Source organism: Vipera ursinii (genome assembly GCF_947247035.1).
Source record: "Vipera ursinii genome assembly, chromosome: 8".
In the NCBI taxonomy this organism is placed as follows: Eukaryota; Metazoa; Chordata; class Lepidosauria; order Squamata; family Viperidae; genus Vipera; species Vipera ursinii.
Window position 1 is genome coordinate 13,216,830 of NC_139519.1, and position 19,934 is coordinate 13,236,763.

General features: G+C 43.6%; 1 protein-coding gene across 3 annotated transcripts in view; it reads left to right on the top strand.

Annotated features, from left to right (window-relative positions):
* The window catches only part of LOC310643812 (G protein-coupled receptor kinase 5-like), a 67,559-nt gene extending 51,477 nt beyond the window's left edge, over positions 1–16,082 (top strand). Inside the window, exons 4-16 of one of the 3 annotated variants that reach the window (XM_083368395.1) lie at positions 42–119; positions 1,342–1,442; positions 2,769–2,861; positions 2,975–3,038; positions 4,433–4,573; positions 5,210–5,400; positions 8,395–8,432; positions 9,487–9,576; positions 10,763–10,971; positions 11,835–11,972; positions 13,376–13,513; positions 13,798–13,929; positions 14,838–16,082. In XM_083368395.1, coding sequence (XP_083224521.1) covers positions 42–119; positions 1,342–1,442; positions 2,769–2,861; positions 2,975–3,038; positions 4,433–4,573; positions 5,210–5,400; positions 8,395–8,432; positions 9,487–9,576; positions 10,763–10,971; positions 11,835–11,972; positions 13,376–13,513; positions 13,798–13,929; positions 14,838–14,927 — 1,503 coding nt within the window. In that variant the 3' untranslated portion in view covers positions 14,928–16,082. Of the gene's footprint in view, positions 1–41; positions 120–1,341; positions 1,443–2,768; positions 2,862–2,974; positions 3,039–3,163; positions 3,617–4,432; positions 4,574–5,209; positions 5,401–8,394; positions 8,433–9,486; positions 9,577–10,762; positions 10,972–11,834; positions 11,973–13,375; positions 13,514–13,797; positions 13,930–14,837 lie in introns of those variants that run through there. The other 2 variants (XM_083368396.1, XM_083368397.1) reach the window with 2 other exon arrangements.
* The last annotated feature ends 3,852 nt before the right edge of the window (positions 16,083–19,934 follow it).

A 19,934-nucleotide genomic window follows, 5' to 3' on the forward strand; every position in this document is an offset into this window, starting at 1 on the left:
TGGAGCTTCTGTTCTGGTGACCCTCTTTTCTTCTTTCCCAGGCAGAATATGAGCTTTCTCCAGATGAGAAGCGCAAGGAAATGGGAGAAGAGATCATTCGGCAGTTTTTCAACAAGGAGGTCGGTATATCATCTTCAGAAAACGAAGGCAAAGGTTGATAGGGTCCTTGTGACAAGGTGGTTTCGAATTCCAGAAGTGTAGCTAACAAATGCTAGAATCTGTAGGAACTTAACGTTTCCTTTCTCTGGGCTTGCCCCCTTTTTCTTCTTCCAGCCGGTTTAGATAAAAGTGCCAGGATCATTTCAAAGGATGTGATCCTGGCTTGTAGAGTATCCCTGATTTTAAGAGTCCAAACACTGAATAATCCTGAAGAACCTTCCCCAGTTAGTTGGCTAAATTCTACCTGGCCTTCTTCTGGCAAACGGAAGATGACTAACTGGGGAAGACTGCTCTACGAACTGAGAGCAGAGACTGCAGAAGCATTTAGGAAGTGTGTATTTTACCCCAAGGAGGAGTCAAAGTAGGGAGCGAAGGGCAGAGAAGAATAAGAATTGAAATCTACTGACAGAAGAGAATATTTGTAACTCAGGGTTCAACTGTAGAGCCCTTCGTGTTTTCTGAGCTTGGTGGTCTTCTTGCAGACATTCCATTACTAAACTAAGGAGCGTGATGGCTCATGTGGTTGACCCAAGGGCTCCCACGGGGTGGGGTGAGCTCTCATCCTTTGCTCCAGCTCCTGCTGGGGACATGAAAGGAGCCACCAGCTGTGTGTCCCCTCGGCAACATGATGTCACTGGCTAATCCTTTCAACCCAGAAGCACCAAGTGCAAATTACTAAACTAGGTGACATCATCAGAGCACCACCAAGGACCCCACAGAATTGAAATCTAATGTGCCTGACTCCAGAGCAGACATGTCAAACACAAGGCCCGGGGGCCGGATCCGGCCCGCGAAGTGGTTTCATGCGGCCCGCGAAGCCATCCTGAAAACAGTGAGGGAACAGCCCCCACTGCCTTGGCCCTGGCCCAGAGACCCTCCTTCTGCCAGAGACCCTCAGATCTGTCCCACTCCTGCCCAGGCCCCCATAGGCACCCTTGATGCGAACGATGTAGAGTTGGCCATGCCCACCCAGTAGGCCATACGCACTGTAGCCACGCCCACCCAGTAGGCCACGCCCATCCTGGCCATACCCACCCGGCCCCCTGAGGGCAACCGCAATGCTGATGCGGCCCTGAATGAAATTGAGTTTGACATGCCTGCTCCAGAGGGTTCACTGGCATTAAGAATTATTAAGCATTTGTTTATGGCTGGTTTCCTTCTTTTTTATCTGTATGAGTTTAGTCCCTGGGCTATATGGCAGAAATTGGTGAACTTTTTATGAACCAGTGTATAGAAGACCTGCAGAGCAGCCCTTGCAAGGACCTCTTTGGCATCTGTGCACAGTAAGTACTGCACCTAGAGATCTATAAGCGAGAAGGGCAAGGGGGTGGTTTCTGGTCAGGACAAGCTTGTACGCATAGATGCGTAGAAGTCCCATTTGTTGCATGATAAACCAACCTTCCCCAGTCTAGGAACCCTTCCAGATGTGCAGACCAACCGCAGAGTTCCCCAACCCATGTGACCATTGCTGAGAATTATGGGAGTTGAAATGTATGAGTGGAGGGTGCCCAGTCATAGAACATTGGGATAAAACATGGTTACCTTATCCATAATTTGCTATAAAGAAGATAGCTGCATCAATCATGGTTGACATTGGCTTGTTTTAAAGTCAGATGGTAATTAAAATAACCACAATTTCTTGGGTTCAAATAATGTGGCTAGATGTGGCTAATACACTCAAGCGACACACTTACTCATAGTTAACCATGTTGAACTCTGTCCAGTTTTCTGGGTTCATACACTACAATAATTCATAACCACACAGGCTGAGTTTGCACAAATGCTATATTGAAGTGATTTGGGGCTTAGTGTGTCATATAAAACAGCCAATAACTCCCAAACAGTGAAGGAAAGGTGTGTATGAGCTGAATGGGAGGGTGAATTCATTCCTATTACAATGAACTCAAAGAAAATTACTTAATGTAGTTTTTGCTAATTACCTATTCCTCAGCTACATGAAGGCGTCGGACCAAAGAAAGCTGATTTGTGTGTGTGTTAGCCAATTTGTAGCCAGTTAATCCACTAATTTTCTAAATGGCATTTGTATTACATATTACATCAAACTAAAGTCTATTTAGCCATGTATAAACCATAGCTTATTGAATCCATATGTCACACTAGGGAATAAATCATGCTTTACACACCATGACAACTGAGTCCATAATCCTGCTATCAATCTCAAACAAACCTTATATTGGCTTAGGGATGAATGAACCCAGCTAGGCAGTGCATCTGGCATTTTATAACAAAATCACCACCAATCAAGGCCGAACTGTATTTCTTGCCAATGAATTCCAAGGTGGGCCATCATGGGTAGACGTAGCTTTAAAGCCAAGAAAAAGCACCGGTCTTATATCACTATATAGCAGTGTTTCTCAACTTTGACAACTTTAAGATGTGTGGACTTCAACTCCCAGAATTCCTTAGGCAGCACGCTGCCTGGAGAATTCTGGGAGTTGAAGTCCACACATCTTGAAAGTTGCCACGGCTGAGAAACACTGTAGTGGAGAGCATCCAATATTAATCACTTTGGGAGCCCACAAAGAAGCTTGCTTCCTAAATCATAGGGGGAACAAAAACACCCACTTTCAATTCCTCTTATCTCCTAGGCACCTGCATGAATACCTGGGTGGTGCTCCTTTCACAAATTACCAGGACAGTATGTATTTTGACAGATTCCTCCAGTGGAAATACCTGGAGAGGTAAGACAATAACCTTGAGTGGCTGGAATGCAGGAAACCCCACTCATTTGCTGAGCTGTTGCTGCTAAGAACGGGTCCTCAGTGATGCAGTGTGATCTTCTTAATATCTTTAGGCAATCCGTGACCAAAGACACCTTCAGGCAATACCGAATCCTAGGCAAGGGAGGCTTCGGAGAGGTAGGAAGTGGTGACAGCTTGAACCTGTTCCCCATTAGGGGCTCAGAAGTAGCTTTGGATTCCTGTAATCTCAAATTCATTATGATTGTCTCTTTGGCTTCAGTTCTAACTAGGGATGGGTGATTGTTGTTGTTTTTTTAAAGCCTATTTTAGCTTTCTTCTGCATGAAGAAAGTCCACAAACTTCCTCAAACATAATTAGCGCTTTTCCAAATCTGTCTGCTTTTGGGAGAGGGGGGACATTGTTTGAATTATGAACAGATCAAGACATTTTGGAAGGTAGAAATTGTGTCAGTTAAGTGGGCTGCATTTTGGGTCTGTTTATGAAATGCGTACGGGTTAGGTTTTCGTCAAAATGAATCGAACTAATGTGTCTGCTGTACCTACCCATAACACTTCTACTGTTGCCTGTCGAATCGTCATAGCAATTCCTAGCAGTGAGCGTGACAGGCTCCCTGTTACATATGCAGAAGCTGTTCCAGACCAGGACAGATGTAGGTGACCAGTTTATGAGCATGAATGTCTGTGGAGATTCTCAGTCATCCAGATCATGATTGTCCCAAAGTTGCTTTTCAAAAGGTGACTGGACTTCCTTGTTTTTCTTTGAAGAGGTTTGGCTTGTCATCTGAGAAGCTTCTTCAGCTCTGACTGGATGGTGGGAATGGATCTCAGTTTTCACCCTTCAGATGTTTCCCTCTAGTCAAAAAATGCCTTCAAGATCACTTGAGGAGTTATCTAGATCAAAGAGAAATGACTTGTCCTGTCCTGCTTTGCCTTCTTGCTTATCTAAAGCTGTTTTCATGAAGATGTATATATTTCTTCAAGTGTTTTTTACGTAATTATCAAGGCAAGCAACCATCATGTTTATGTATAATAAGTAGCTTGGCTGAAGGGGAATTTTGACGGGGAAAGTGAGATCTCTGATGATTCTGATCTGAGATTTAGAGAACCTCTGGAATATATGCCAAATTCTGAAGTCATCATTATACCTTTAAGGAAGACTTGGAATATTCACTTAGCAATGAGGAAGAGCAATAGAAAGAATAGAATAGAATAGAATAGAATAGAATAGAATAGAATAGAATAGAATAGAATAGAATAGAATAGAATAGAATAGAATAGAATATTTATTGCCATTGTGTAACTCATAATGAAATTATTATTATTATTATTATTATTATTATTATTATTATTATTATTATTATTATTATTATTATTATTATTATTATTTTATTCTATACTCTATAACTTTGAGTAAAGAGGAAGTGTCAAAATGCAAGAATAAAATGGGGCTACCTTTAAAAGAGTAGAGCTTCCATCAGTAACACTACTGTAGTGTCACTAACAACCAGTAACAACCACTGACAATCCCACATTTTTTTTTTTTGCCTTTAGGTTTGTGCGTGCCAAGTGCGTGCTACAGGGAAGATGTACGCCTGCAAAAAGCTGGAGAAGAAGCGCATCAAAAAGCGGAAAGGGGAGGCAATGGCTCTGAATGAGAAACAGATCTTGGAGAAAGTCAACAGCCGATTTGTGGTGAGCAACAGTCCTGGCTGTGCTGTTGACAACTCCATTTAGAAGACTGAAATATCCAAAGACTTCCATTTGCTAATGCCATTTGGCTCTGTATTCTGAGGGGAATTTCACAGAATCAGATTCGGCCTGGTTGGTTAGCTGCAGTTATTGGCCTTGATAATTAAATGAATTCAAAAGCAATGGTCACGCATGTTTTACAGGCAGACCAGACCAGTTTTAACATGTATCTTCTCCAGATATAATTGGGCAAATCATGTTGTACCCAAATACACTTCCAGTTCTTAGAAATTATTTGACCCGTGTGACTTTTAAAGTAGCCCTATCATTTTTCAGGCTTGACTCATCTGAAAGAAAAAAAAATTGTGGCTGCTTTAATGAGTAGCAGACTAGCTTGGACTTGCATTCTGGAAGACATCAACAGATTCAATTTCAAAGCATGCACAGCTCTATTAAATAAGAAAATAAGGCAGCTCACTGTATCCCTAAACTATTGAATGCCATATGTTTGTGGAAGGGGATAAACAGATGGAAGATGATTTGCTATTTACGTGTTTCTGGATATTTGGACACTGTAGAAGCAGAATTCTGGAATATACTTGGAAGTTAACTGCTCCTTCTTTTCATCTGCGCCAACAGGTCAGTTTGGCTTATGCCTATGAAACCAAGGATGCTCTGTGCCTGGTCCTCACAATCATGAATGGAGGTGACCTGAAGTTTCACATCTACAACATGGGCAACCCGGGTTTTGACAATGAGCGGGTCATCTTCTACGCTGCAGAGATTTGTTGTGGCCTTGAACATTTGCACCGGGAGGGCATTGTTTACAGGTGAGAGGGGATGGAGTTATTTCCTGTTTCCAAGAAGGTAGAGAAAGGGCTAAGGTAAAGTCTCCCTTGTTACACAGTTGGCATGATGGAGGAGTGATCATCATCCTTCATCTGATTAAATGTTGAGTTATCAAACGGCAGAGGGAATCAACTGCTAAGCTAACGTCACTCTACCTGGCACATTCCATGTGGATTCTTTAGCAGTTGTGACCAACAATTTCAGAGGGAAAGATGCGTCAAACCATAATGGATCAGAGAAAAGGATCCAGTTGTCTCTATAACCCTTTGGAATGCCAAACCCCAGCGTGGTCCTTTATCCCTCTGAGATTTAAAGTAGCACTCACCACATATTTTTTATTTATTTTATTTATTTATTTGTTTTTATAAACCGCCCTTCTCCCGAGGGACTCGGGGCGGTGTACAGAGTAAGGTAGGTATACAGATTGAACAATAGTGAAAAACAATAGTAAAAACAAACTGGGACCCCAATTAGAGCTATCAGGCCAGGCCGGACTGCTGGAACAGGTGAGTTTTTAAGTCGCGCCGGAAGGTGCGGAGGTCGGGGGCCATCCGGATTTCGGTTGGCAAGCAGTTCCAGAGGGCTGGCGCACCCACTGAGAATGCCCTCCCCCTGGGGGCCACCAGCCGACATTCCTTGAGCGGTGGCACCCTGAGGAGGCCCTTTCTGTGGGAGCGCACAGGACGGTGGGGTGCTGACATTGGCAGAAGGTGCTCCCGTAGGTAGTCCGGACCCATGCCATGTAGGGCTTTGTATGTCATTGTTAGCACCTTGAACTTCACACAGTCGCCCCGCCTGTCATTTGATGTCACTGACCAAATGAATCTTCATAGACCTAAGCTTGAAATCAAAGTGTCCATCTGTAGACCTTTGAAAGCACCTTCCTAATAGTGGTCATCTCTCTCTTTGAGATTCAAAGCTTTCCCAGATCGCTTTGTAACACTCAGACTTAGTGCTGGATAACATTCATCAATGAAAACTGCAACAGAATGCTGTAGAGTGTGGTACTTTTTATCGCTGAATTTAGTGGACAATCACAACCTCTTCCAAAAAAAACCCCCAAAACCTTTCATTTCCACTCCTCCCTTCTTCATAACTCTCCCCTTCTCAAGCAGCCAGCATTCCACACCCATGAGTGTTCTGCACTCTAATTGGTCTGTTTAGGAGAAACACACACTATTAACCTTTCTCTCTTAAGTATATTTTCTATTTCTACATAAATTGGGATTCTCCCAAGTTTACTACTAGCTCCCTCTTGTGTCTCTACGGTGCCAAGTCACAGGAGCCATGCCTGTGCAGTTAAAACCTGCACTGGGAGTGTTCCCTGGCCTTTCATCTTCCTTGTAAAGGGGAAACACAAATATACGATCTAGAAATACTGTATTATTGCTCTATATTTGATCTACAGCAAGAGCCTCTCTTGTGAGTTCCTCTAAGGTGGGACTAGAACTCACAGTCTCCTAGTGATTGTCATTGGCAATATTGTATGTCTACATACATTCATTAAAAAAACCAGTACATTAGAACACTCCCGTCCATTTTTTTAACATCATAAATTGCTTTCTTTTAGACTAGACAAATAGCACTCTAATAAAATAGCGCTTTGATTTGCCTAAAACCTATCTTCAATAATGTGCACAAATCATCTGGTCCCAAATGGAACGAAAATAACCAGAAAGTGTTTAGCAAATGGGAAAAAATTGTACTGCATTATTTATATTCCCTTATTAAAACACATTTGTTTCTTTAAAAATCCCATAGCACTTTATGGCGATAAAACAATAAAATTAGAAAAATACTATAATGCAATGCATACAGTAACCTGCCCTGCATTATAGTACAAATACAAAAATAAATAACAAATTAATACAAAGGTGGAAATTAAGGAGACTCATTTTCATGTAGTCCCTGGCAAAGAATTGGGCGAATTCCTGAGTATTATTGAGATTATTGTATTATTATTGAGATCATTCTAACTTAAAATATATTCTGTCTTCTTAAACAAACCAGCAAAATCAGCCAGCATACGTGACTGACTTATCTAATAATTGACAGGAATCTGTTTTAAAGAATTATTTCAGATTTGCACATAGTAGCCAACCAGACAAGTGGTGTTGTAAATTCTGGGTTCTTTGGCAGTCAATGTAAAAGAGAGAGAAGGGAAAAGGATGTGTGGGCGATTCTTGGCAGCTACCTGTCTCCACATGTGCAAACATTCCTTCATGGATTTAGCCATTGTATTATGCCATGGTTTCTAACCATGTTTATTCAGCAATACGTCATCAGACTAACCGCACTCTGGCTTGGGTGAAGTTTGAATCAACATGACCATGCTTGCAGGAGAGTTGAAGGGAGCTGTAATCAAACACCTCTCAAGAACACTAGTCTGGGGAAAGCTTTTCCCGAGATAAACATTACCACGAAGTGAGCAAACCACCCGGAAATGTGGCAAGGAAGGCTATTAAAAACAACTGAAAAAGGGAAAGGACTGTCCCAGTTAAAAGTTGGTCCTCTGGGCTTTGAAAGATGAGATAGAGGGATATTTGGAAGTAATTTTACGGGGAGGTGCCTAGACAAAAATCAAACCACCTGTTAGGTTTGTAAACTTCAAGCGTTCTGGAAGCGCCCCCCCCCCCCGGTTAATTTCTTTATTTTCTTTATTTTTATTTGTATCCTGCCTTTGTTATTTCTTTTTTTTAACAAGGTGGTGAACATATTTAATGTTCCTTTTTCCTCCTGTTTTCCCCACAACAACTCTTTGATGTGAATTGGGCTGAGAGAGGGTGACTGGCCCAAGACCATCCACCTGGCTTTCGTGCCTCAAGTGGGGACTAGAACTCGTGATCTCCTAGGGATTGGCCCAAAGTGATCTGGCTGTTTTTCATGACTAAGGCTGGACCTGAACTCACAATCTCCCAGTTTCAAACTGGTTACCTCTGTTCTTATTCTGGGTTGTCTCTCTATCTCCCCTGCAGGGACCTAAAGCCAGAGAACATGCTCCTGGATGATGATGGTGAGTACCACATGTCACATGTTTGAATTGTTCCTGTTGTAGACTTTCAGAATCCCTTTTAACTACAAATATCAGAGGTCACTGATCTTCCTTCATTTGGATCATCTTTAATGAAAAGAAGGACTAGGGGTGACATGATTGCAGTCTTCCAATATCTCAGGGGTTGCCACAAAGAAGAGGGGGTCAAGCTGTTCTCCAAAGCACCTGAAGGCAGGACAAGAAGCAACAGATGGAAACTGATCAAGGAGAGAAGCAACCTAGAACTAAGGAGAAACTTCCTGACAGAACAATTAACCAGTGGAACAACCTGCCTCCAGAAGCTGTGAATGCTCCAACGCTGGAGGTTTTTAAGAAGAGATTGGACAGCTATTTGTCTGAAATGGTATAAGGTTCCCCTGCCTGAGCAGGGGGTTGGACTAGGAGACTTCCAAGGTCCCTTCCAACTAGTCTAGTCTAAATCTATTTCCCATTCTAAATTCTAGTCCTATTCTATTCCAGTCTAGTCTAAGTCTATTTTCTATTCTATTTCTATTCCTATTCTATTCTGTTCTGTTCTGTTCTAAGTCTATTCTGTTCTAAGTATTCTATTCTATTCTATTCTATTCTATTCTATTCTATTCTATTCTATTCTATTCTATTCTATTCTATTCTATTCTATTCTATTCTATTCTATTCTTGCTTAACTTTAGTGCATCTACAACAACGCAGACGCATTTTTGTGCAGATTAGAATTTCAGCCACTTCTGTCTTTCCTCCACTGGTTAATTGTTCTGTCAGGAAGTTTCTCCTTAGTTCTAGGTTGCTTCTCTCCTTGATTAGTTTCCATCCATTGCTTCTTGTCCAGCTTTCAGGTGCTTTGGAGAACAGCTTGACCCCCTCTTCTTTGTGGCAACCCCTGAGATATTGGAAGATTGCAATCATGTCACCCCTAGTCCTTCTTTTCATTAAAGATGATCCAAATGAAGGAAGATCGGTGACCTCTGACATGAAAGATCACAGGATCCCCATTGTAATTTCATACCTTTTATGATCACCTTCTCCTTCTTCTATCTAGGGCATATACGGATCTCAGATCTGGGGCTGGCCATTAAGATCCCCGAAGGTGACACCATCCGTGGCCGTGTAGGAACTGTGGGCTATATGGGTATGTGTTGGAGAACTGCTCCAGGTCTTTTTATGCTGCTGACTCAAGGAGAAAGCTGGTTCAATCGGTGGACCTTCTTTTTGGGTCTGTCCAACCACACAGGCTGAGAGGAGATGGTACTTTAAAACAGGGGCAGAGAAGCTATTTTAGACTGAAAATCAAATTTCGATCACTGCAAGGTAGTCCTTGACTTGCAACCACAATTGGGGCCAGAATTTCTGTTGCTAAGTAAGGAAGCTATTAAATCAGTCATGCCCGATTTTACAAAATTTTTTTGCCATGGTTGTTAAGCAAATCACTGCAGTTTTTAAGTGAATCTTGTGGTCGTTAAACCAATCCAGGTTCCCCCCACTGACTTTGTCAGAAGCTGGCTGGAAAGGTTGCCAAATGCCCCAATTTTGATCACATGACTTTGGGGATGCTACAACAGTTGTATGTGTGAGGACCAGTTGCAAGTCACTTTTTTCAGTGTTGTAACTTTGAGCCAAGATGGTGCAGTGGTTATAATGTGGTACTGCAGGCTCACGGCTCACTCCAGGCGTTCGATCCTGACTGGCTCAAGGTTGATTCAGCCTACCATCCTTTGAGATCGGTAAAATGAGGACCCAGATTGTTGGGGACAATAGGCTGACTCTGTAAACTCCTAAGAGCGGGCTATAAAGTGGTATATAAGTCTAAGTGAAGTGGTATATAAGTCTATTGGTAGTGCTACTTGAATGGTTGCTAAATGAATGGTTGTATATCAAGGACTGCCTGTATTATTATTGCTGGTTCTGTTGTTATGCATGTATAGGCCATTTATAAGTAAAATAAGGGGAAGAGTCCAACAAAACCTTACCAATCCAGAAATGGTTTGTTACTGCCTTTTTTTTAGCTTTCCAAATTAGACTACAAACCTAGACATTCTATCATTCAGGAACTAACCAGGTCAAACCCTGTATCACTTTTTCAACCAGTCCCTCAGTTAGGTGCTGCTACCTCCTAAAAAGCAACACATTTAATTCCTTCCCCTTATAAGGGGAAGAGGTCCTTGCCCACTGGATTCTCCATTATCACCTGTGATGGGTAATGGTTCTCCAAGGAGCAAATCAGAGAAGATTCTTTCTCATAATTTGCCACCTGATCAAGTGCTTAACCTGAAATTATTGTCTCTGTGCTCTCTCCACCCTTCTCCTCCTCTCCCCAGCTCCTGAAGTAATTAACAATGAGCGCTACTCCTTCAGCCCAGACTGGTGGGGGCTTGGCTGCCTCATCTATGAGATGATTGAGGGCCAGTCACCATTCCGGGCCCGCAAGGAACGGGTGAAGAGAGAAGAGGTGGAAAAGCGGGTTCAGGAAGACCACGAACAGTATTCAGACAAGTTCTCTGAAGATGCCAAAGCCATCTGCAAGTCGGTGAGTGATGAGAAAGATGACAAAGAGGAGAAAGCCAGAAAATAAAGCAGGAATCTTTGCCATGAGTCTGTAGTATCAGATGGAGAATCCTACATCCCCTGAGCTGAGATCACCTCCGGGTGACTACATGAACCCGTTTTGGCACTATCAAAAAGTAGTTCGCCATTGTCTTCTGCTGGGATATTGTTTCAGCTTCTCAATTGAATTCTGCTTGGTTTGTCAAGTAAGGACCAGCTAAGACTTTTGTGATCAGCCAAGATCGGTCAGGCAAAGCTGCTTAACTGGGCATAGATAACTTGTGTCCATGTGTGTATATATACAGGTGCACAAGTATGTGTGGGCTGGGTTGGATAGAGTGCATTTAGTCAAGCAGCCCCAGATGTTACTCACATCAGCTTTCCAGATTCCCACTTTGCAGGGGTTTTCCAAAGCAATAGTATAAATAATTATTTTACATTAAGAGAAGCGGCAAGGGGTGCTTCTGATCACAGCCATGACATGCTATTGTTGTAATGCATGTTTAGACCTTAATGGAGTCCCCATTATTTCATTTCTGTTGCTTTAATTTTTAAAATCAGTTGACATTGATCATATGTTTTTTTTTAAAAAAAATGACTCTGGCAAGGAGGGTGAGTCCTTTCTCTTCTGCACGGACACTTTCTTTTCATTATAAGAAGTTGTATGTACAGGACCAGATATCTTGGACTCAAGTGGGTTTGAGAACCAACTTGGTTTATGTTCCATGGCAGAAACAGAAACAATTTGGGCTTGGTTTAAAAAGTCTACTTTACAAAGTTCTGAGTTCAACACTGTCACAGGCTTTACTTACAAGAAGTTCTTTTTTTTTTCCTTCCCCCTTTCAGCTCCTAACTAAAGACTCCAAACAGCGGCTCGGAAGCAAAGGTGAGGGGGCCGTCCAGGTGAAGCAGCATCCCTTCTTCAGGACAATCAATTTCAAGCGACTGGAAGCTGGCATTATGAAGCCCTCGTTTGTGCCTGATGTAAGTTCTTACAAATAAGAGTGAGGAACTCAGGGGAGAGAGATAGGCAAATAGATGAGCAAATATATTATCTGCAGGGGTGAGGCGTTAAGCCAGTGCCAAAATTTTCCTCTTTCTCCAGGTGTTGTTGCTGTTGTTGTTCTGTAATGAGATTTTTTTTCTTCTAAATTAAGGTCAGATCTATTTTAGGCATGCAAGAATGTTTCTGAGTTTCCTGCTTCAGCAAAGGAGAATCCCCTCGTTTTGGGCAATTGTGGATGCACAGTTTGGTGCCCCAAATGTAGGAAATTCCAGTTGCTTCAAAAGGAAAAGGAGGCAGAAAGTTTCTTGTAGCTTTGGACCATGAACTGTCAAATCTGTGATACTTCAGGCTTTTAATTGTCTTCTTTTTCTCTCCGGTAATGGAGATCTCCTCTTTGCTATCATCTTTATGGGAATCCTTCAGATCTTGAAAGGGTAATATCATATCCCTCTTCCTTGCTCTAATCCTGTCAGGTTTCTTCTGCTTTTTGACATAGTGTCCACATATTTTATCCATCATCCTCACCAGTTCCCCCCCTCCTTACAATTCCAATTCTGTCCCAAAGAAGCTAAATAAAAGAATGTTATGTTGTTAGCTGCGAAGTCGTGTCCGACCCATCGCGACCCCATGGACAACGTTCCTCCAGGCCTTCCTGTCCTCTACCATCTTCTGGAGTCCATCTAAGCTCACGCCTACTGCTTCAGTGACTCCATCCAGCCACCTCATTCTCTGTCGTCCCTTTCTTCTCTTGCCCTCCATCTTTCCCAGCATTAGGCTCTTCTCCGGTGAGTCCTTCCTTCTCATTAGGTGGCCAAAAGAATAGAAGAATAGAAATTATCTTATAGGATTCCTCAGTATTCACTGTAGGCATTTTTAGTTAGATTTAGTATCTTAAACTGAGCTAGAAGGGACCTTATAGACCAGGGGTAGGCAACCTTGGCTCTTTTATGACTTGTGGACTTCAACTCCCAGAATTCCTGAGCCAACTATGCTGGCTCAGGAATTCTGGGAGTTGAAGTCCATGAGTCATCAAAGAGCCAAGGTTGCCTACCCCTGTTATAGACTTTACTGGTTCCACTCACAGTTGAGGTCATGAATTTACAAAACCATCCCCAACACATGGCCATCCAGCCCCCCCCTCCTTTTAAAAAAGAATCCTCCACCATTATTCTGCCATTGCTTATTTATTATTATCTTCAGGAAACTATTCCTAATGGTCATTCTGAATCGTCTGTCTTTTAATTTCAGCTTCTTAGTCCCACTCCTTCCTTTGGCTTTCAAAGGGAACAAATCCATCTCTTCTTGCACATGACTTGCACATCTGGATATGTAAGTCCTAGAGATGACAAACTTACTGGAACCCTCCTTGTCTTTCCCTTAGCCTCGGGCTGTGTACTGTAAGGACGTACTAGACATTGAACAATTCTCCACTGTGAAGGGTGTCAACTTAGACCAAACCGACAATGACTTCTATGCCAAATTTGCCACAGGTTGTGTCTCGATCCCCTGGCAGAACGAGGTAAGGAATGGACATTTGCAAATATTTATTTATCTGTCAAATTTAAAAACTGCCCGTCTCCCTCATGGAGGGAGTCTGTGCAAATCAGGGAAGAGACTTGATGTATAGTAGTTGAACACTATCTCTAAACTAAGAGAAGTTCATTGGCAAAGCCTCTTGATGTAAGGTGGCACATAGAGCTGGGAGTAGGTTGTCCCAAATGTCCATTCTGTCCAGCTGTTTTAAGGATTTTATTATGTAGCACTCTGTTTCCCCACCATTCTTATCTTCTTCTTTTTATCTAGATGATCGAGACAGAATGCTTTAAGGATCTCAACATCTTTGGACCAAATGGCACCCGATCCCCGGATCTGGACTGGAAGCAGCTCCCCGACCCACCCAAGCGTAGCCTCTTGCAACGGCTCTTCCGGCGTAACGTAAGATCCAGTTTTGTTCCCTTTGTTTTCTTTTTTTGCGATATCTCCTTGCAGCTGCCAACCCCATACTTAACATTCTTCAGTACTACTCAACCTGACTAAGCAATGCAGCAGTGTTGTACCTGCAGCTTCAAGATATACTTTGTGCACTCTGTATGTCAGACGTTTATTTTTGAATGGCTATACTTCAGGGTAAACTTGCATATGGTGGGTCTTCTCCAAACTGGCCACCCACCAGATGTGGGGACCTCAGTTCCTGGAACTCTCAGCAATGGCCATGCTGGCTGAAAAATTCCGGGAAATGAAGTCCCACGTTTGGAAGTCACTCAGGTTGGAGAAGAAGCCTGGTAAATAGGACCTCTGCCAGAGACTGGAGATTGGAGGAATGTTATGTGGCTCAGTGATAAAGCACTGCAGGAGTTCCCAAGTTAGACCTCTGGGCACCTGTTATATCCTTCCTGAAACTCTGGAAAGCTGCTCCCAGTCAGCATGGGCAATATTAGTCTATATCAGCGTTTTCCAACCAGGGCATCTTCCAGATTTATGCAGTAACTCCACCAATCTTCAGCAATTGCAGGCTGAATGGAAAATTCTTGGAGTTGAAGTCCATACATTCCAGAAGTTGTTGTTGTGTGTGTGTGTGGGGGGGGAGGAATTCTGGAACAGCGGCCCAAAACTGAATTAGGCAGTTTCTTAGCATCCTAAGTCTTTGGAGTCTTCTGTTTGAAGAACGGTGGCAGATCTGTAGTTCAGTGGTTGAGCAACTGCATGGCACAAATAAAGCCTTGGGTTTATTGCTGACATTTCCAAGAACAGAACAATGAGAGAGCTTGCCTGTTAGTCATGCTGAATTGCAGACCGTTTCCCCACAAACTCACCTTTTTCCCTCTCTTCATTTTTCCCGATAGCCAAGTGACTTCACCATCAGCACCAATGTACATTCCAACCTGTCGGCAGCCCCCTCACCAGCTTGGCCCATGGCACAGGCTCCCTCCTGACCTCTGGAACTAGCCCTCATCCTTTGCCTTCTCAGGATTGCCTTAGGCTGACATGTGGAAGTCACCGTCTTGGGCCAGGCTCTGTTACTGCTGGGAACTGAAGGAACACAGCCTTCCAATCGGCAGGGCAGCAATGGGCCAGAAGACCTTTGCCACCTCCTGGTGCTGATGTGGATTGGGGGCACGGAGACTCTTCTTGTCCAGAACCTTGGCTGCTGCTCGTTGACAGGGTCTTCCTTCATTTTTCTGTACTTTGACTGCACAGGGAGCATCTAGGGCTCTCCCCCGTTCTCTTTGTCTCATCACCTCCTGACCAGCTTTCCTGGGAGATCAACTGGGGAGAGGTATCTGAGAAGGAAGGATTTCAAAATGGAAAGAACCACCAATGATACCTGGAGATGGCAGAGACAAGGGCTGGAGCCTTAAACTGGAGAGAGAAAGAAAATGGACAGCTTGGACAAAATTGCAATGGGGATAATAAGAAAGACTCCCTGCTCTTGCGTTGGCATCTCCAGAGACTCGTGGATAAGTGCGTGTTGCTTTGTGTGTGGATGTGTATTGAACTTCTAGCTCCTTGGAGTTCATTCAGGGTTTTCCCAAGGAACATTCCCACCCTCGCCATCAATTCTACAGCCTGAGGCCATTGCAAAGCCAAAGAAGACAAAGAAAGTTGAAGAGCAATTCATCGTCTTTCCTTTAGGACATTCTTTCTTGGCTGGTCATCCTCTGGCTGTGCTGGACTGTCCAGCACCTGTCATCTCTTAGCAATACAGCCTTTAGACCAGATTGTTGGGCAGGGTCAACTGGAATCCAGGAAGTGTGGAAATCTGCAGGTGCAGAACGCTGCTTTAGAGGCACTCAATATAGGAAAAGACAGGGAGCAGAGACGGGTGACATCTCAGCCTGAAGGAAGCCTTTCAGCGTTCCCAAACCCTGACTTTAACCTCAACCTGCAGTGTTGAAGATATATTTTTAAAATCCTGCATATTTAAACTTTTATTACAGTTGTTTCCATCGGCCTGTCTACTCATTTATTTTGTTTCTTTTCCTTTCTGCCTCTTGCATTTTCCCCATTCTCACATGACCTTTCCTTTTTAATCTTTGTGCCACCCAGCCTAGTTGGATCCTGATGAATTAAAGCAGATGCAGGGCTAATCCAGATGGCGATCATATGCGCAAGTACGATGGAGCCAGATAATTTCATCAGATGGGTTCCCAAAAGTTCAACATCCAAATGGGATGGTAATGGAAAGACAGGCTGCAGGTGGACAACTGTCTTTTAAAACACGCCTCTGCGTTAGAAAATAAAAGTTCTCTGTAAGTAGAAAAGCAGAATAAGACTGGGTTAAAGTTTCAACCCATAATATTCTGGACTTCTACTTTCAAAGGAAGTCCTCTACCCCAAGTACAAGACTCGCGCGCATTGGGTCTATTTTAATTTTTCCTCTAGGCTGGGGCAGGACTAATGCAAAGGAAAATGAAACCAACCAATTGGAGCCAGAGGCTTAGCAAAATAAAGGGTGTTTTCAGAAAAAAGAATGGAATATGAGGTCACAGTGCTGTCTTCAAAAGGTTGAGTTTTGATTACCCTCATGCAGTGGGTACCAGGGACTTTTGGGCACCAGGGACCGGTTCTGTGGGGAGATGTTTTTCCACGGACCAGAGAGGGCATGGTTTAGGATGCTGTATCCCAGAGGTCTTCAAACTCGGCCCTTTTATGACTTATGGACTTCAACTCCCAGAATTCCTCAGCCAGACACACTGGCTGAGGAATTCTGGGAATTGAAGTCCATGAGTCATAAAAGGGCCGAGTTTGAAGACCCCTGCTGTATCCCATGGATGGGGCTTTGCTCATGTCTACGGCCCAGTTTCTGGCCTGTCACAGCCCGATGTCGGTTCACCGACCAGGGGTTCGGGACCCCTGTCCTAATGTGCTCCATTTCAGGAAAAAAAAGGGTCATTGGGTTGCTGCTATTGCTAAATAATTGGGAATCCCCGTTGCTTCTTTTCTTTGAAAATGATAGAAAGGATGATGTAGAGAGAAATGAATGAGGAGAGCCTTGCTTTCTGGACTTAGGAAAGAATTAAGAGAAGGGGAAAGGACAACAGGGGAGAGGAAGTAGGAGACTCACTATAGGGAACCTTGTTCCCAAGTTTCTCCAAACCCAAAGCTGGAAACAGGTCTCTGTGTTGAACAACAGCGTGGAAGTTAAGATACCTTTAGCTCTCCGGAGGCTGGTGAAGCACAATTCTCAGCATCTCTTACTTTAGCCGCTGCTAGGTGGCCCTGCTGGAAATTGTCATTTTAACAACTTCTGGACAGCTATAGGTTTTCTACTTCTAAACAGGGCTAGATTTTCTCTAGCTTATAATATACCTATTTTAGTGCTCTGGCTTGACTCCGTTTCCCATCTTCACTGCTTTTAAAATTGTGTCATTTGTTTTTACGATCATAGGAAGCTCCGAAGCAGGGCCCTTCAAACTTGGCAACTTGCAAGACTTGTGGACTTCAGTTCCCAGAATTCCTCAGCCAGCCAGGGTTGGCTGAGGAATTCTGGGAGTTGAAGTCCACAAGTCTTAAAAGTTGCCAAGTTTGAAGGGCCCTGCTCTGTAGGATAGGATACTGGATCTATGGGCAAAGCTGCTGTTTTCTCTTCAGGCTGCCACTGTGTGATGCTCTTTCACTGATTTCTGTGGCCCAGGCTGAGACCAAAACAACCCATCGGTTCTAAGATAACCACAGGGAGCTTCCCACATTCTGAGGCTCTCCCTTCCAAAGTAATTTTCTAGGGGTTGGCTCTGAATCGCCAAGGCCATCACATGTTGCTAAGGCCGGGAGGAGATAGATCTATTTTTACTCAGAATTCCTTCTGTTTATCTTATCGCTTGGCTGTTGCATGACCCGGTGAGGGAAGGGCTTGCCCCCAGTCTGGTGCTTTTTTTTTTAAATAGGCAGCGATGTCCTTGGGGTAGGAAGGACTTTCTGGGTGAAATATCAGGGAATCTCTGCAAGCTGGTTTCTCAGCAGTCAGACTTCAGCATAGGAATTGCGCTCTGGTCTTCCAGCGGCAGATGCGAAAATTTGGGCCCACCCTTGACAAGCTGAGCCCCATTGAGCAGCTTGACCCAAGGAATGAAGCTCATCCCTTCATTAAAACCTAAGTTTTGGCAAGCCCCATCTAGAAAGTGTGATTTCTGGAGGCTCAACTCTTTAAGGAAGACTAATGACCAGAGGCTCTTTGAGGCTAGAACAGGGGTAGGCAACCTTGGCTCTTGTATGACTCGTGGACTTCAACTCCCAGAATTCCTAAGCCAGCATGGCTCAGCTTGGAAACCTGTCCCTTTCCCCTCAGCATGGCTGGCTCAGGAATTCTGGGAGTTGAAGTCCACGAGTCATAAAAGAGCCAAGGTTGCCTATCCCTGGGCTAGAAAGATAGGGGAGGACTTGGAGCCTTCCTCCTGTGCAAATGTCACCATGCTGATATTTTGGATGGATGCCTGACTTTTATTAAACTGTATGGTAAACATAGTAGAACCAGGAAGAAATGGCAGTCTTTGTCTTTGGATGCGATTGTTTGAAAACTGCACAAATATGGATCATGCTCAAGGAAATAAAAGACTTCTCTTAATGCCCAAGGTAAACAACTCAGCTTCCTGAGCTATTGGCATTTTTCCACTCCTTTACTTTTACTTTTTTTTGGAATCTCAGTTCCTTCTCTAACTTCAGTTACCCCCAACTAAATCTGTAGCATGAGCTTTTGTTTTAAAAACAAAAACAATCTAAGTTAGTAAAAAAAAAATAGGCATGAAATCCTGGCACATACCCACTTTGCACCCATCCTCTGCCCACTAGGGCCTTTCTAAAAATGTAAGTGCTACACCTGCCCCCCCCCCCAAGTTGCCTGCTTTTTTCCCAGGTGCCTGTCTAACGCCATTTCTCTAAAAGGTCAAGCAACAGATGATTGCAAAGCGACGGAAGCGCACAGGTGGCTGGGTGGCTTTGCATAGGGAAAACACACAGCAGCCAACGGGACCAAGCTTCCTTCCCACCTTCCATTTCTGTGCAAAAGCCGACTCTCCTTCCGTCTGTGGCTCATTCCACAAAGCTGCCTGGATTACCATTAGAACACAAATGCAGAGTGGGAATCCCGGAATTTCTTTTTCTTTACTGTCTAATTTAGCTCCAGAAATTAAGTGATGCCTCCCTCCCCTGAGCAACTTTCCAGGTGGGCTGATGGATCCTTACTTGCCTCCTGAAAAAGATTGGAGTGGTTTCTTAGGAGGATTGTGTGAACCAATCCAAAGAAGTCCAAGCAGAAGATGTTGACCCTACTTTTCTAAGCATAAATGGATTTGGATTGCTTTGACTTTCAAGAACAGAGGTTCTAGAAAGAAACTCTGCTCTAATATTAATAGATCAAACAGAAAATTGCTCAGGTTGTTGTAAAGAGCTATGGGCAGGCTCCGTGCCAGATTGGACATGAATTTGGGAAAAAGGTACAATGGAATACCCCAAGGGGAAACCAAGGTCTATTCAATGAACTGTTGAGCCTTTATCAGCAGTCTAAAGCAGGAAGGTCTACCATAATGGGAGACGTTAGATTAGATATCTTTGATCTTTCTTTCTGCTCTGATTAAATAGCTTATCCTCTCTGCCATGTGCTGACAGTATACTTGAGGCAGGGGGCGTGGTGCTCATACTAGAAGACATGCATATAGCTTTTCCACATGAAGGAAGGCCAGTCCAAGTCCAGCATCTTTAGGCAGACATGATGCTCAAATAATGATCTCGTCCATGCCTGCTCCCCTTCTTAAAGAGGCAGATAAGATTCTATTGCCCAAGTGGCTTTGTACAAGTAGTCCTCAATCTTCCATTGCTTAGCAAAGTGGTTGTTCAATGAGTCATGCCCAACTTGACAACATTCTTTGCCACAGTCCGGCTTCCCCTAGAGTTTAGTCATTGGAAGTTGGCTGGGAAGGTCCCAAGTGGTGATCCTGTGACCCCAG